This window comes from Schistocerca serialis, chromosome 9 (assembly GCF_023864345.2).
Source record: "Schistocerca serialis cubense isolate TAMUIC-IGC-003099 chromosome 9, iqSchSeri2.2, whole genome shotgun sequence".
NCBI classification, from domain to species: Eukaryota; Metazoa; Arthropoda; class Insecta; order Orthoptera; family Acrididae; genus Schistocerca; species Schistocerca serialis.
This window is the reverse complement of record NC_064646.1, coordinates 528,092,162-528,109,505: the sequence shown is the minus strand read 5'-3', so window position 1 is coordinate 528,109,505 and position 17,344 is coordinate 528,092,162. Positions and strand designations below refer to the sequence as shown.

The 17,344-nt window shown below is 42.1% G+C and overlaps 1 protein-coding gene and 1 non-coding gene across 5 annotated transcripts in view; both read left to right on the top strand.

The window, feature by feature from the left end:
- The window catches only part of LOC126418939 (F-box/LRR-repeat protein fbxl-1-like), a 132,520-nt gene that overhangs the window by 73,901 nt on the left and 41,275 nt on the right, over positions 1-17,344 (top strand). For all 4 annotated transcript variants that reach the window (XM_050085974.1, XM_050085977.1, XM_050085976.1 and 1 more), the window contains exon 4: positions 10,205-10,512. In XM_050085974.1, the coding sequence (XP_049941931.1) occupies positions 10,205-10,512 (308 nt within the window). The remainder of the gene's footprint in view (positions 1-10,204; positions 10,513-17,344) is intronic.
- On the top strand, positions 16,826-16,900 carry Trnah-gug (transfer RNA histidin (anticodon GUG)). The gene has a single exon. It is a non-coding gene; the product is annotated as a tRNA-His (tRNA).

The window sequence follows — 17,344 nt, the reverse complement described above, 5'->3', positions numbered from 1 at the left end:
GAACTGAACTGTTTTGTAGCCTCTGCCATAGGTAAACAGGTGGCAGACTTTGGTTCATTGGTAGAACACTAAGAAAATAGAATGAGTGCACAAAAGAGATTGCTTGCAAAACACTTCTGCAATCCATTCTAGAATAATGCTCAGGTGTGTGAGACCCATACCAGACAAGACTGATAGGGAATATTCAGAGGATAGAAAGAAAGGCAGCCCAAATGATCACAGGCTTGTCTGACCCGTGAGAGAGTGTCACAGATATACTGCGGATACTGAATTGACAGACTCATCTACATCTACATCTGCATCTATACTCTGCAAACCACGGTGAGCTACACGGCGGAGAGTATGTCCCGTTTTACCAGTTACTGGGGTTTCTTCCTGTGACATTCGTGTATGGAGCATGGGAAGAATGATTGTTTAAATGCCTCTGTGTGTGCAGTAATTATTCTAATCGTACCATCGCGCCACCTCTGTGAGCAATACGTAGGGAGTTGTAGTACATTCCTAGAGTAATTATCTAAAGCCAGCTCTTGAGGGATCATTAACAGAGTTTGTTGGGATAGTTTACATTTATCTCCAAGAGTCTTCTGGTTCAGTTCCTTCAGTATCTTTGTGACAGTCTCCCACAGATTAAAAAACCTGTGACCATTAGTGTTCCCCTTCTCTGTATACATTAATATCCCCTGTCAGTCCTATCTGGTACGGCTCCTACCCACTGGAGCAATATTTTAGGATAGGTCACACGAGTGATTTGTAAACAATCTCTGTTGTAAACTGATAGCACTTCCCTAGTATTCTACCAATAAACTGAAGTCTACTACGTGCTTTATCCATGACTGAACCTATGTGATTATTCCATTTCATGTACCTACAAAGCATATACAAGCACCTGGTTGTAGAGATGGCTGATTCCAGCAGTGACTCATTGGTATTTTGGTCATAGGTTACTACATTTTTTTCATTTTGTGAAGTGCAAAATTTTACATTTCTGAACATTTAGAGCCAGTTGCCATACTCTGCATCATGTTGAAATCTTATCAAGATCTGACTGAATATTTATGCGGTTTCTCTCAATTAGTACTTCATTATAGATAGCTGAATCATCTGCAAAAAGACTGGTTTTACTATTCATATTGCCTACAAGTCATTAATATACAACATGAACAGCAATGGTCCCTGGTGCACAGCCAAAGTTACTTCTACATCTGATGATGGCTCTCCATCCGAGATAACAGGCTGCACTCTCCCTACCAAAAAGTCCTCAACCCAGTCACAAATTTCATTTGATACCCATATGATCATACTTTTGACATTGCAGTACTAAGACAAATGCTTTTTGGAAATCGAGAAACACTGTGTCTACCTGGTTGCCTTGATCCAAAGCTTTCAGTATGACATGTGAGAAAAGTGCAAATTGGGATTTTCACATGATCAATTTTTTAAAAAACCGTGCATCACTTCTACAACGCTTCTTGTAGATGAGTGTGACCTGTGCCATTTTTTCAAAAATTCGGCACGGCTTTTTGTTCGAGGATCTACGATAGATTGTAGTGAGGAGAGGGGTTAACTTGGCTGCAAATTCAGCAGAGAATCTGACAGGAACTCCATTGGGCCCTGGAGCTTTGTTTAGTTTTAACAATTTCAGCTGTTTCTCAGCACCATTGACACTAACACTTATTTAATTCATCTTTCCAGTGGTTTGAGGATTAAATTGGAGCAATTCTCCTGGGTTTTCCTTTGTAAAGGAACATTTGAAAATTGAGTTAAGCATTTCACCCTTTCATCTACATCTACATCATACTCTGCAAGCCACCTAATGATGTGTGGTGGAGGGTACTTTCACTACCACTTTTTGACCCTGCAACCCTGTTCCACTCCTGAATAGTGTGTGGGAAGATTGATTGTCGGTAAGTCTCTGTATTGGCTCTAATTTCTTGAATTTTCTCCTCGTGGTTAATACACGGGATGTATGTCGGGGCGAAGTAATATGTTGTCGGAATCCTCCTGAAAAGTGGTGTCCTGAAATTTCAATAGGAAATCTCTCTGTGATGCACAATGCCTCTCTTGTAACATCTACCAGTGGAGTTTGTATAACATCTCTGTAATGCTCTCTCGCCAGCTAAAAGATCCCGTGATGAAATGTGCTGCTCTTTGTTGGATCTTCTTTATCTTCTCTACCAGTTCTACCTGATAGGGATCCCAGATAGATGAACAATACTCAAGAATCAGATGAACAAGTGCCTTATAAGCCACTTCTTTTGTGAATGAGTTATATTTCCTTAAGATTCTTCCGATGAATCTGAGTCTTGTGTCTGCTTTTCCCAGTATCTGTTTTATATGGTCATTCCACTTAAGGTCACTCTGGATAGTTACACTTGGATATTTTATGGCAGACACTGTCTCAATGTGTTTGTCATCAATAGTGTAGCTGTACAGTAGTGGATTTCTTTTTCTATGTATGCGCAATATGTTACACTTATTTATGTTCAGGGTCAACTGCCAGAGTCTGTTCCATTCATCAATTCTCTACAGGTTGTTCTGCAAATTCATATTATCTTCTGATGTTGCTACTTTGGTATAGACAACTGTGTCATCTGCGAATAGCCTTAAAGAGCATCCGATGCTTTCTTCTAAATCATTTATGTATATTGTTAACAGCAACGGTCCTATCACACTTCTCTGTGGTACTCCGAATATTACCTTTACACCTGTCGATTTAGTTCCATTAAGAGCAACATGTTGAGTTCTGTCTGCAAGAATGTCTTGAATCCAATTGCAGGTCTGCTGTGATACTCCGTAACCACATATTTTTTTCATTAAATGGCAATGAGGGACGGTGTCAAATGCCTTACTGAAATCAAGGAACACGGCGTCAACCTGAGCACCATTGTCCACTGTGCTGTGGATCTCATGGAGGAATAGAGTGGGCTGAGTTTCACAGGATTCCTATTTGTGGAATCCATGTTGATTTTTATAAAGGAGATGTTCATTTTCCAAAAATGTCATAATTCTTGAGCATAAAACATGTTCCATAATTCTACAACAGATTGACATCAATGATATACATCTGTAACTGTCTGGATCTGTCTTACGGCCTTTCTTAAAAACGGGAATGACCTGCCTTTTTTCCAGTTGTTAGGTATTTTTCATTGCTCAAGCGATCTGCAATAAATTACTGCTAGAAGGGGAGCAAGTTCTTTTGCATAATCTTTATAGAATCTTATAGGTATCTCATCTGGGTCTCAAACCTTTCCACTATTAAGCTATTGTAGCTGCTTTTCAGTTCCGTGATCAGTTATCTCAATATCTGCCACTTCGATGTTCGTACGATGATTGAAAGTCCACGGTGAAGCAACTTCAGAAGACCGAATTCAGTATTTTGGCCTTCTCTTTGTTATCTTCCATTTTGGTGCCAGTGTGGTCACCAAGAGAATGAATAAATGATTTTGACCCACTTACTGATTTTACATACAACCAAAATCTCGTAGTCTTCGTTGATCCATTATGGACGCTGGCATGAACTTCCTGATGCGATAATTTACCAACAGCCGTATGTATTGTAGAAATTTATTTTATTTTATGAAATTCTATGTGCTATCAGTTTCGGCATTACATTGATGCCATCTTCAGGCCCCACACGTCATAGTCGTAAAATTGCTATACACGGAGGGAGCCATATAACTGGATCCGTGATTCAAATCATTGTGCAACAGCTCTTGGTGGCCAGGCGACACAGCCTCTCTTAGGGTTTTTTCTCAGATTTGTTGACAATGTCTTACTTTCAAAATCATTCAACGCTTCTCTCATCGCTCTCCTTACACTCATTTTCGCTTTGTTCAGCTTTTGTTTGTCACCTAGGTCTTTACTTCTCTTGAATCTGAGTTGAAGTGCTCTTTGTTTATGTAGTGCTTTTCTAACATGACTATTACACCATGGTGGATCTTTTCCATCTCTTAAAACATTACTCATAACATACTTGTGTAGGGCATATTGTACGATGCCTTTGAATTTTTTCCATTTGTTCTCCACATCTTTGTCCTCATCACCGAATATTTGATACTAACTGCTGAGATATTCTGAAATTTATATCCTGTCACCCTTGCTGAGCAAATATGTCTTCCTACCTTTCTTAACATTCCTTGTAGGACCCGTCATCATAGATTCTGTCACAGCCTTGTGATTACTGATACGTTTCTCTGCGTTAACTGATTTTATAAGTTCAGGTATGTTTGTTGCCAGGAGGTCTAAAACGTTATCCTCTCGAGTTGGTTCTCTAACTATCTACTCAAAGTAATTTTAGGGCAAGACATCCAGGACAATGGCTCATGATTCTCTGTCTCTGGCACCACTTTTGATGGCATAACACTTCCAATCTATACCTGGCAAGTTGAAGTCACCCCCTATTACAGCGGCACAATCAGAAAAATTACTAATGATATTGTGCAAGTTCTGTCCGAAGCATTCTACAACTACAGATCCTGACCCAGGTGGTCTATGAAAGCATTGGATAACCATTGTTGACCGTTATTTGATACTCAATTTCACCCAGATTAATTCACATTCGGAGTCCGTGGTAACCTCACTAGATATTATCGAATTTTTTACTGCAATATGCACGCTGCCACCATTGGCGACTAACCTATCCCTAGGATAAACATTCCAGTCTGAACTTAGGATTTCATTGTCACTGATGTCTGGTTTCAACCAGCTTTCTGTTCCCAATACTAACTGTGCAATGCCACCTTCAGTAAGCGATACTAATTCTTGGACCTTTCCTGGGATGCTCCTGCAGTTTACTAAAATCATATTAATCTTTCTATCTCTGATCTGCGAGGACCAAGAATCTCCGTGGTTGCTGTGGTTGATTTGACATGCAAATCATCTTTGCTCCCAAGGGAGGAGTTCTCTAACCTGAAACAGCTCCGTGTGCACACCACACGTACTCCACTACTCTAGTAGCCGCATCCTGCATTTATAGTTCAATTCTTTTATCTTGGCGGCTTGCGCATGCCCGCCCAGATGCGGGAGATTGCTGCGTTGCCAGTTGCAAACGATGTACACGCCAAGAGAAGCAGCGCCAACTTACGTTTAGGCGGGAGCGCACAGTTTATGAAGTAAAGCCATCACGGCCGCACTAACCCTTTCGCTGCTAAGAGACGTGCTCCCCGCATTCCGTTTAACAAAAGTCCTGGAGTACTCTAAAATATCAAGCAAAATACCGACAAACACTGTTGGTATGACTACGAATTGCTCACGTTTCATCGAAGTACAATAGGAAATAAACAATTACCGCTTTTCTTTATTGCAAAAAAGCGGTTCGTGAGAATGATACAAACACCTTTCCTTGCTATCACCTGAATTAGGAGGCTTATTGCTTGTTTGGCTTCATTAATTAATAGAATATGAAGCAGTTGGTATAAAGAATGCTTTTTCCAAACTTTCTATAAAAAAAAGTCTGCTATCAAGACTTTGCTTTTGTTCGATTACTTTATTTATGACTGAACGTTTCAAAAACTTAAGACACTCGTCCATGCTCTGCACTGCAGTCGAGTTCTGGCAACGTCGTTCTCTGTTCATCGGCTGACTGTGTTTTGTGACGTCAGATGCGCAGAAAGAACCTAAACTTGCCCACCGTCGTAAATGACGCGCACTTTAGTGCACGCCTGACCTATTAATGGGAACCTTAAAATTCTGCACCCGATAGCGGAGGTCGTGAAATTTGCATCCGATACTGCCACAGAGTCGTCTGAGCCTCTGGTTTAGATCTTCCACTCTGCTCCAAACCGGAGGACCACGATCGACCCTGGGTACGATGCTACAAATAGACAGCTCAGCCTGCAACCTGCGTGCAAATTCTGAGGCAGTGGCTACCTTCGCCTTACACGCTTCATTACGGTTATATCTGTTATTGGTTGCTGATTTTTAAGTACTTTGTCACACACAATGATGATGGTTAACATTCACAACAATCCTCACTGCAATCGACGGTCGTTACTGGCAGACGCGGTTCATGCGAAACACAAAATTCGGCACTTGTCACTTTCGGTTTTATATCACTCACAAATCAGTATTGATGAGGGTCAACCCCACAATGATAATGGGGACGCGCTCATTTGTTACACTTCTGTGAATTTACAATTTACTTCTCATTCGGCACATCCGCCATCGACACCATACTCGGCTCGACCACCCTTCTTGCCCATCTTCTCAGTACTGCCGCTCACTCGACACTCCTCTCACTGCCTCCTGCAGCGCTCGACAATCGACTCCTGTCTACTATTGACCTGGGCGTCGGATACTAGTATCTGTGTTCGTGGGATCACAGATCCCTTACAACATTAATCTCATTTCCTTCTTTCAAGACATTGTCCATTCTGTTCAGCTGCTCTTCCAGGTCCTTTGCTGTCTTTGAGAGAATTACAATGTCATCGGCAAACCTCAAAGGTTTTATTTCTTCTCCATAAATTTTAATTCTTTCTCCAAATTTTCTTTTGTTTCCTTTACTGCTTGCTCAATGTACAGATTGAATAATATCAGGGATAGGCTACAACCCTGTCTCACTCCCTTCTCAACTGCTGCTTCCCTTTCATGCCCTTTGACTCTTATAATTGCAATCCGGTTTCTGTACAAGTTGTAAATAGTTTTTCGCTCCCTGTAAATAACACCTGCTACCTTCAGTATTTGAACAAGATTATTCCAGTCAACATTGTCAAAAGCTTTTTCTGAGTTTACAAATGCTAGAAACATAGGTTTGCCTTTCCTTAACCCATCTTCCAAGTTGTAGGGCCAGTATTGCCTCACATTTTTCAACATTTCTACAGAATCCAAATTGATCTTCGGTGACTCGGCTTCTACCAGTTCTTCCATTCGTCTGCAAAAAATTCGTGTTAGTATTTTGCAACCGTGACGTATTAAACCGATAGTTTGGTAATTTTCACATCTATCATCACCTGCTTTCTTTGGGATTGAAATTATTGTATTCTTCTTGAAGTCTAAGGGTATTTCACCTGTCTCGTACATCTTTCTCACCAGATGGAAGAGTTTTGCCATGACAGGCTCTCACATGGCTGAGTGTTGTGGAGTGTTGTCTACTTCCCAGGCCTTGTTTTGACTTAGGTCTTTCAATGCTCTGTCAAATTCTTCAGCCGTATCATATCTCCCATTTCATTTTCATCTACGTCATCTTGCATTTCCATAATATTACCCTCAAGTACATTACCCTTGTATAGACCCTCAATATACTCCTTCCACCTTTCTGCATTTCCTTCTTTGCTTAGGGCTGGTTTTCCATCTGCGCTCATCTTTACAGTTGACCTCTAGCCATCCCTGCATAAGCATTTTGCCCTCCCTGTCGATCTCATTTTTGAGATGTTCGTATTTCTTTTTGCCTGCTTCATTTATGGCATTTTTATATTTTCTTCTTTCATCAGTTAAATTCAATAACTGCTGAGTTACCCAAGGATTTCTGCTAGCCCTCATATTTTTACCTACTTGATCCTCTGCTGCCTCCACTATTTCATCTCTCAAAGCTGCCCATTCTTCTTGTATTGTACAGTTAACCATTAGGATTTCAATACTCTCACCTGTGGGAGACATTTCTTTTGATCTTACACTGATACTTCTGGGTTTCCTACATCTATTGTTATCTGGATTGAATGGAGAGTCGCCTAACCTGAGAAACCCTTGTGTGAATCCCACACACAGTGAGTTACCTCTGATGTGTAGTGCATGCCTGACCTACTTAGGGAGTCCCTACAGTTCTCAACCCTATGGTGCAAGTCCAGGAAGTTGTAGCCTAGTTTGTCACACAACTTTTGAATTCTCTGGTTCAGTCCTTCCACTCTACTCATAACCAAAGGGCCACCATCACTTCCGGGGACAATGCTGCAAATTGTGAGCTTCATTGAAACTCCACGCACAATGCTGGTCCTCTCAACCTTCTCTGCCAGTTGTCGGAATGACACAAGAATGATTTCAGAGCCCAGACGACAGACATCATTTGTTCCAATGTGTGCCACAGTCTGTAGTTGGCTGCAACTTATTCTTTCAATGACTCCTGGAACAGCCCGTTCAACATGTTGCATGAGGCCCCCCCCCCCCCCCCCCCAGGCACTGAGTGCACCTGATGTTCTTTCCCGTCCCTTGCTGCCATTTCCCTGAGGGGTACCACCATTCACCGTACATTCAAAGTGCTGACGATTAATTGACCCCTACCCTTTTGCGTTTGCTTCCTCCCGACACTGGACAAAACAGGTTTCCCCACAACAGGTGTAGTGGGTCCCACTGGGTTTCAGTGAAAGACGGCACTTCGAACTTGTCGGTTAGGGGGATCGGTACGACAGTCTGAGTCCTCCTCGGTCACCGTCCGCCCTGTACAAGCCACGCAAAGTCAGTTGGACAGGTAATGACAGATCCTGTACTTTCTGCAGAGGAGGCAGGATCCACAGGAGAAGAGGTACCTCTGGTAGAGGTATCACAGGTACACGACTCTTGGGAGTTCTTCCGACACACCAATTCGCAGCAGCTGTCAATCGTTTGTCAGTAGTCGTGGTAATTTCCGACTGCTTCTGAACGTCGACCAACTCGTATAGTTTACATATATCTTGAGAAAGCCTGTTAAAAGCTTCAAGAACATGCTTGTAATGATAATTCTATAAATATACTACATCCCCTTATATATATTGCTCACATAAGGATTGTGAGAACAAGAGTAGGTTATTTACAGTATGCAGAGGGGCATTCAAACAATCATTCTTCCTGTGCTCCGTACATGAATGGAATGGAAAGAAACCCTAATAGATGACACAGTGGGTCATCCCCTGTTCCACTCACTTTGTAATGAAGCAGGGTTGCCCACTGATATCCTGTTTTGGTTTTACACTGCTTTAGTAACTTAGTTAAGCAATGAACTTGTATTTTTTTTTTCATTTTCACTACTCAGATTCCGACTACAGATTCTGTGACATTCAGCCTCATTGTACAGAATTCAGAAATAGTTTAAATAAAATTCCCCTTGTAAAATCTATTATTTCAGTACATTCTAATGTCCATTCTGAAAGTAATGAACTAATTAGTTTTATTGGAAATGCATCATATTAACAGTTATGAACAATGACATATATTGTGCAATACATATTAAATAAAATTCGAGTGAGCTAATAGATCGAATTCAGCTAGAAGACTGCATCCAAAAGAAAGCCTAAATTTTACTGATTCCAGCAAAGTGTTTAAATTAACCTAAAGTCTATTAATTAAATAGATATTAAGACTTGAAATCTGCAGCCTGTATGACTTTAAGTGCCAATTGGGACCAAACTACTGTATAATTCCGAGATCTGTTTTGATACTTTTGCTACCTATATTTTCTTCGTAAAATGACTCCAGTCTCAACTTTGTAAGTGCATTAATTAAGAATTAAGTAAATTTGAATATGTAAAAATTATTGTTCAAGAGGTGCCATGGTTATAAGTCGGGAATTCCCACGGCGGATGCATAAGTTAGTTCCCTGTATTTAAATTGATACAGCTCACTCATGTTATTTAAGTAATAAAACCCTATAGTTTACTTCAAAACCAATTAGAAAGGATCATTTTAACCCTGGGAAATTATAAAGTATGATATATTAACTTGACGATTAAGTGTAAGAGGCCTGGTCACATGAATATTGTGTGTGCGAGTGATAACAAATAAATCGCACTGTGGTTGACATAAATGTTCAACAGTGAATACGATCTTGACTTTTGATTTTGGAAAACTTAACCTAGGATCCTGGCTTCTTAATTTCAGTGTGATTTAGGTAAGACAGACGCAGCTACCGGGAAGACAATATTGAATAAGCAAAGCAAGGTAGGTCAAGAACACTGCGCACTATCTACTGGGTGAGGAAATGTTTCAAAACCGGTTCATCCAGTTGTGACATGAACTTTAAGTGGCACTAATACATGATACATGTCCCGGCACGCTCCAACTTCACTGCGGTTTGCTGAGTGTGGATGTAGATGGTGTTCTTACACTCATTTTCACATTAACGAGAATGCAGCTGTATAAATTCGTAGAGAATATTAATAGCAATACTGGTATTGAGAAGGTTGGTTTCAGTGTATGAAATATGACAATAGTAAATGAATAGTTACATCCCATAATGAGATGTAATCTATGGAAAATACTGATGTACTAACAAATACACTGCAATTTGTTCTCCCTGCAGCTCCTGAAGTACATATTTGAGAAGTGTCCGAAGATAGAGAAGCTGATAATCGCCAACAACTTACTGGCCGACCGACAGTACGCGGAGTTGGTGTCGCGCCTGGAACACTTGCAGAGCCTGGAAGTGTTCGAGAATCGGAGAGGTGCGGGGCCCGTGCTGCTGCGCTTCCTGGCAGACACCTGCTCGAAGTTGCGGGAGATAAACCTCAGCTGTGACTACCACCCACTGGAGGACGTCGAGTACTTCGTGAAGGCCAAGAGGGACACACTCACTTCTGCCACCGTGCACTGGACCATGGCGGGGAAGAGGTGAGTCTGTCGGCATCTTTCTCCGCGTTCTGGTACGTCACCTAAATTCACACAGACGTAAAATACTCCACGAGCCAGTGTACAGTGCGTGGCGGAGGATACCTTTTACCACCTCTAGTCACTATCTTTCCTGCTACACTTGTAAATGGAGCAAGCTGAAAAGTGGCTATCTGTTCTCCTCTGTACCAGCGCCGATTTCTCTTACCTTACCTTTGTGGTCATTATGTGATACGTATGTCGCTTGCTGTAGAATCGTTCTGCAGTCTGTCACAAATACCAGTTATCTAAATATTCTCAATAGTGCTTCACAAAAATGATATTTTCTTCCCTACAGGCATTCGGATTTCAGGTCTCAGAGTATTTCTGCAATACGCGTTGATCAAACCTGTAACAGATTTCAAATGTGAAATAATTGCATGTATTCCTTTAATCCAATCTGGTATGGATTCCAAACACTTGAGCAGCATTCAAAACACAAGTATTCTATTTGCAGACTTCTTTATAGCTAAGCTACATTTCCATAAAATTCTCCCAAAAAACCAAAGTCAACCACTTGCCTTCTCTTTGCACACTCATTCCATTTCCTATCACTTTGCTACATTATGCCTAGATTTTCTGTCAAGTCACACACCACTAATACTGTATTCAGACATTACAGAATTGTTTTTCGTAGTCATTTTTATTAACTTACATTTCCCCACATTTAGAGCAAGCTGCCATCCATCTCATAAAATAGAAACTCTGTCTAAGACGTCCTGAATCTTCCTACAATCACTCAAAGATGACACTTTCCATAAACTACAGCATCAGAAAATTTTCAGTGTCAATGAACTTATTGTATGAAACTTCCTGGCAGATTAAAACTGTGTGCCAGACAGAGACACGAACTCGGGCAAGTGCTCTACCGTCTGAGCTACCCGAGCACGACTCATGAGCCATCCTCACAGCCTCAGTTCTGCCATTACCTCGTCTCCTACCTTCCAGACTTCACAGAAACTCTTCTGTGAACCGTGCAGAACTTATTGTATAGCGTACGGGGCCTGAAGATGGCAACACGAACACGAATTGCCGAAACTGGTTGCTTTCAAAATAAAATAAAATATCTTAAAGTGTACAGCTGTCGGTACGGTTTATTGACATTGAAAAGTACATACTAGCCGATGTCCCCTAATTGCAACGGACCGACTGAGATTGTCAGAAAATTGTTGCTGTTCACCCTATCTGTCTGGTCATTTGTGTATATAGATGTACAGAGGACAAGAGTGGTCCTAGCACACTTCCCTGGGGAAATCCTGATGGTTACTTTCTCTGTGAGGAACATTCACTGTCCTCATTGATGAGGATTTAAATTGGAAAAAACAAATTTTGGAATTCCTGAAACAACTTAGTTCACCCACATTTGCGCTTAGAAACATTGAAAATCCCACGGAAAGACAAAACAGTAAGCTGACATTTTGTATATTTTAATTCTATAACGTCATATGAAATAATTTTCTGGGATAACTCATCTTTAAAAAAGAAAGTCTTCATAACTCAAAAAGGGCTGTAAGAATAATATGTGTTGCTCACCTGTGATCAACTTGTAGACATCTGTTTAAGGAGTTCTGACTACTGCTTCCCAGTGTATTTATCCCCTCATGAAGTTTGTTGTAAATAATCCACTACAGTTCGAAAGGAGCAATGATGTACAAAATTACAATAGGAGAAGGAGAAATGACATTCATCACTCCACATTAAGGTTGTCTTTTGCACAAAAAGGGGTGCACAGTGCTGCAACTAACATTTTTGATCACTTACACAAGGACATAAAATGTCTGACAGGCAGCCAAGTAAAATTTGAAAACAAATTAAAAAACTTTCTACTTGACAACTCCTGTTCTGTACAAGAATTTCCATTATTGTAACATGTAAAATGTTGTGGGTAAGAATTACTAACTCACATCTGTACATTTAATACATAATAAAAAAAACTTATAAATGTTCAGCATATAACCATATTTACAAATTAATTTGCAGTGCGAACATCAAATAAGACTCGTTTGACGATTACGATTTATCGTGCAAAAATGATCCGTGGAACACGAAATGAACTAACTAACTTTTCTATTACGTAAACACTCTTAGAGACGCTTACTTATCTGAGAACCTATTCTACGAGCTCGAACCTTCATTAACGGTCTGCTGTTTGGCACCGTGTCGAATGCTTCCTGCAGATCTAGGAATTTGCAGTCTGCCTGTTGCCCTCGATTTACAGTTTGCAGGACATCGTGTGAGAAGAGGACGAGCCGAGTTTCACCGGAATGGTGATATCTAGATCCCTATCGATTTTTGGATACGAGCTTTTCTCTCTCGAGAAGATTTGTTGTAATGGAAACTCCGGGTAGGAATATCAACAATGTAGGAAAAGACAGATTGCTACTTACCGTAAAGAAGACATATTAAGTTACAGACGAGCACAATTTAAAGACATTTATATAAAGCTTTCAGCCACAGCCATCATCAGTAAAAGAGAGACACGTGCCATTCGTACGTACAAGAAAGCATACCTCACGCAGACACGACCACCGACTTCAGTTTCTCGGGCCGGAATGCGACTGCGATGTGGGATATGAGCGACAATCTGGAGGGGCAAGGAAGGGGAAGGGGCGGTAGTGTACGAGTGCAGAGAGAGACGAACACTGCCTAGCGGAGTGAGTGGGGACTCGAATGCTGACGAGTGCGGCGTTAGGAGGTCGTGGGACAGGTAGGTAGGGAAAACAAGGAGCAAACGAGGAGAGGAGCGAGGAAACGTGGGCAGGTGTAATGGCAGAGAATAGCAAACAAGGAGGGTGGGAGATGGGAATGGAGAGGAGATAACAGAATGTAGGGGAGTGGAAACTGTCGGATACAGAGTGCAGGAACAGTATGTTACTGTAGGTTGAGTTTGGGATAGTTACAGGAGCACAGTTCGGAAAGGCTGGTAGTGAATGGGAGGACCCAGATGCCCCAGGTAACGATGCAGGCGTCGAAATCGAGCAAATTATGTTCAGCTGCACGCCGTGCCCCAGGGCGGTCCACTTCGCTCTCGGCCACAGTTTGGCAGTGGCCGTTCCTCCCGGTGGACAGCTGGCTGGTAGTCGTACTGATATGAAAAGCTGTGGAGTGGTTGCAACAGAGCTGGTAAATGGCATGGCTGCTTTCACAGAAGGCCTGGCCCCTGATAGGGTGACAGCACTGGAATAGGGAGTGTTGGGTGACTGACTGAGCCAATTTTTCACCTCCGTCTTCCTCAGAGATATCTCGTCAATGTGCTAACACGAGGATCAGTAGTGTGTCACACAATTATGAGGCTAAGTAAGCAACATCGTTAAGCTTCAGAATCACCACTCTACCATTCCAGCATACCCCCATACTAAGGTATTTGGAATAAAACTGATTGGACTGCATTGATTTGTACTATTTTTAGGTCGGGTCCTGCCTTCTATTGCACGATTCCTCCCACGTCGACTTACGAGGGTTGCCCAGAAAGTAATGCGCCACATTTTTTTTTCTTCAACAACTCTTTATTGAACGTAATGAGAATTACACACACAAAATAATGGTGTTTCATCTGTTGCTGTTGTTGTGGTCTTCAGTCCTGAGACTGGTTTGATGCAGCTCTCCATGCTACTCTATCCTGTGCGAGCTTCTTCATCTCCCAGTACCTACTGCAGCCTACATCCTTCTGAATCTGCTTAGTGTATTCATCTCTTGGTCTCCCTCTACGATTTTTTCCCTCCACGCTTCCCTCCAATACTAAATTGGTGATCCCTTGATGCCTCAGAACATGTCCTACCAACCGATCCCTTCTTCTGGTCAAGTTGTGCCACAAATTTCTCTTCTCCCCAATCCTATTCAATACCTCCTCATCAGTTATGTGATCTACCTATCTAATCTTCAGCATTCTTCTGTAGCACCACATTTCAAAAGCTTCTATTCTCTTCTTGTCCAAACTAGTTATCGTCCATGTTTCACTTCTATACATGGCTACACTCCATACGAATACTTTCAGAAACGACTTCCTGACACTTAAATCTATACTCGATGTTAACAAATTTCTCTTCTTGAGAAATGCTTTCCTTACCATTGCCAGTCTACATTTTATATCCCCTGTACTTCGACCATCATCAGTTATTTTGCTCCCCAAATACCAAAACTCCTTTACTACTTTAAGTGTCTCAGTTCCTAATCTAATTCCCTCAGCATCACACAACTTAATTCAACTACATTCCATTATCCTCGTTTTACCTTTGTTGATGTTCATCTTATATCCTCCTTTCAAGACACTGTCCATTCTGTTCAACTGCTCTTCCAAGTCCTTTGCTGTCTCTCACAGAATTACAATGTCATCGGCGAACCTCAAACATTTTATTTCTTCTCCATGGATTTTAATACCTACTCCGAATTTTTCTTTTGTTTCCTTCACTGCTTGCTCAATATACAGATTGAATAACATCGGGGAGAGGCTACAACCCTGTCTCACTCCCTTCCCAACCACTGCTTCCCTTTCATGCCCCTCAACTCTTATAACTGCCATTTGGTTTCTATACAAATTGTAAATAGCCTTTCACTCCCTATATTTTACCCCTGCCACCTTCAGAATTTGAAAGAGAGTATTCCAGTCAACATTGTCAAAAGCTTTCTGTAAGTCTACAAATGCTAGAAACGTAGGTTTGCCTTTCCTTAATCTACACACCCTATTTTTCTATGTAATCTCCATCCTGTTCTACAGCCTTCCTCTGGCACGAGACGAGGGCGTGTGTGCCCTGTCGGTACCGATCCTTGTTCTGGGGCCAGAGCCAGTGCTTCACTGTCTGAATCGTCTCCTCATTGCCCTCAAAATGTCTTCCACGAATTGCATCCTTTAATGGCCCAAACAAGTGGAAGTGCGAGGGGGCTAGGTCAGGTGCGAGAGCTGTCAACGGTCTCCCCGACCGCTGAAAATCGTGGAGCTCTGCCGAACTGCCTTCGTGTCACTTCACCCTCAGTGCCCAACAACTGACTGTACTTCTGTCAACAGCAGGTGCTCCTTAAACTCTGGACAAGCGTTTTTGAGTATTCCCCACAATTTCTTTTCCTGCAGCGAGTCATTCGATGACGGCACATCACTCGTAACGTCTGTCACCTACAGACGCCATTCTGAAACTGTCCCGAAGCTACGCTATCCGTCGGAAGTGACTGAAACTTGGCACACTCTCTCGGGAGACTTCAAATAATACGTATGTAATGTTTTGCATTTGTAGCATTGTTTCTGGCTGAAAAAATAAAATGCTTTGCATTATTTTCTGGGCAACCCTTGTATTAATGAGAGCATGTAGTTGTCTCAGAGATGAGGCAGCAGAGCTTACCTCATCAGCTGTGTCATATCTACTAAGAAAGGTAAAGCTGTGCCAATAGACATTTTTGCTGGATCTGAGCTTTGCAGGTTTGTGTAGTCTGTACTTGAAGCAGCCCATTAGTTAGCTGGCTGGCACATACATTCCAGTGTTGACTGCAAGCTCGACGAGAGGTGCTTGATAAGTTATGGATGGTGTTGCATAAAGTGTGAAACCTTTTATCTCTTCTATATCTGTCCCTCTCCTCTCTGTGGCAGTGTGGAAGCTAATTTCATCTCTGCAATCTAGCCATTGTCCAGACTCGAAATCAATGTAAGGCGGTCTTGCAGTAGTTTGCGCACGCACACACAACTGTTTTGAATTTAAATTCTCAGTTCAGAGGCAGTCAGAATCCAGATAGTGCCCAGCACTTTTAGCATCACTAACGTACATCTACATCTACATCTAATCAAGATTTCAATAATCACTGTGAGGTGCTTGGCAGAGGGTACCTCCCACTGTACCTGTTATTAGGGTTTCTTCCTGTTCCACTCTTGTACAGAGTGCAGGAAGAATGATTGTTAATGCTTCTGTGCATGCTGTAATTATTCTGATCTTGCAACTTCCTGGCAGGTTAAAATGGTGTGCCAGACCGAGACTCAAACTCGGGACCTTTGCCTTTTGCAGGCAAGTGCTCTACCAACTGAGCTACCCAAGCACGACTCACGCCCCATCTTCACAGCTTTACTTCTGCCAGTACCTCATCTCCTACCTTCCAAACTTTACAGAAGCTCTCCTGCGAACCATGCAGAACTAGCACTCCTGAAAGAAAGGATATTACGGAGACATGGCTTAGCCACAGCCTGGGGGATGTTTCCAGAATGAGATTTTCACTCTGCAGCGGAGAGCTTCTGTAAAGTTTGGAAGGTAGGAGACGAGGTATTGGCAGAAGTAAAGCTGTGAGGACAGGGCGTGAGTCGTGCTTGGGTAGCTCAGTTGGTAGAGCATTTGCCTGTGAAAGGCAAAGGTCCCGAGTTCGAGTCTCGGTCCAGCACACCATTGTAATCTGCCAGGAAGTCTCATATCAGCACACACTCCATGCTAGTTCTGCATGGTTTGCAGGAGAGCTTCTGTAAAGTTTGGAAGGTAGGAGACAAGGTACTGGCAGAAGTAAAGCTGTGAGGACGGGGCGTGAGTCGTGCTTGGGTAGCTCAGTTGGTAGAGCATTTGCCCGCAAAATGCAAAGGTCCCGAGTTTGAGTCTCGGTCCGGCACACCGTTTTAATCTGCCAGGAAGCTTCATATCAGCGCACACTCCGCTGTACAGTGAAAATCTTCCTGTGTGAGTGATATGTAAGGCATTGTAGTATATTCTTAGAGTCAGCATTTAAAGCCAGTTCTTAGAACTTCAGTAGACTTTCCTGGTATGGTTTACGTCTCACTTCAAGAGCCTGCCAGTTCACTTCTTTCAACATCTCTGTGACAGTCTCTTGCTACGGC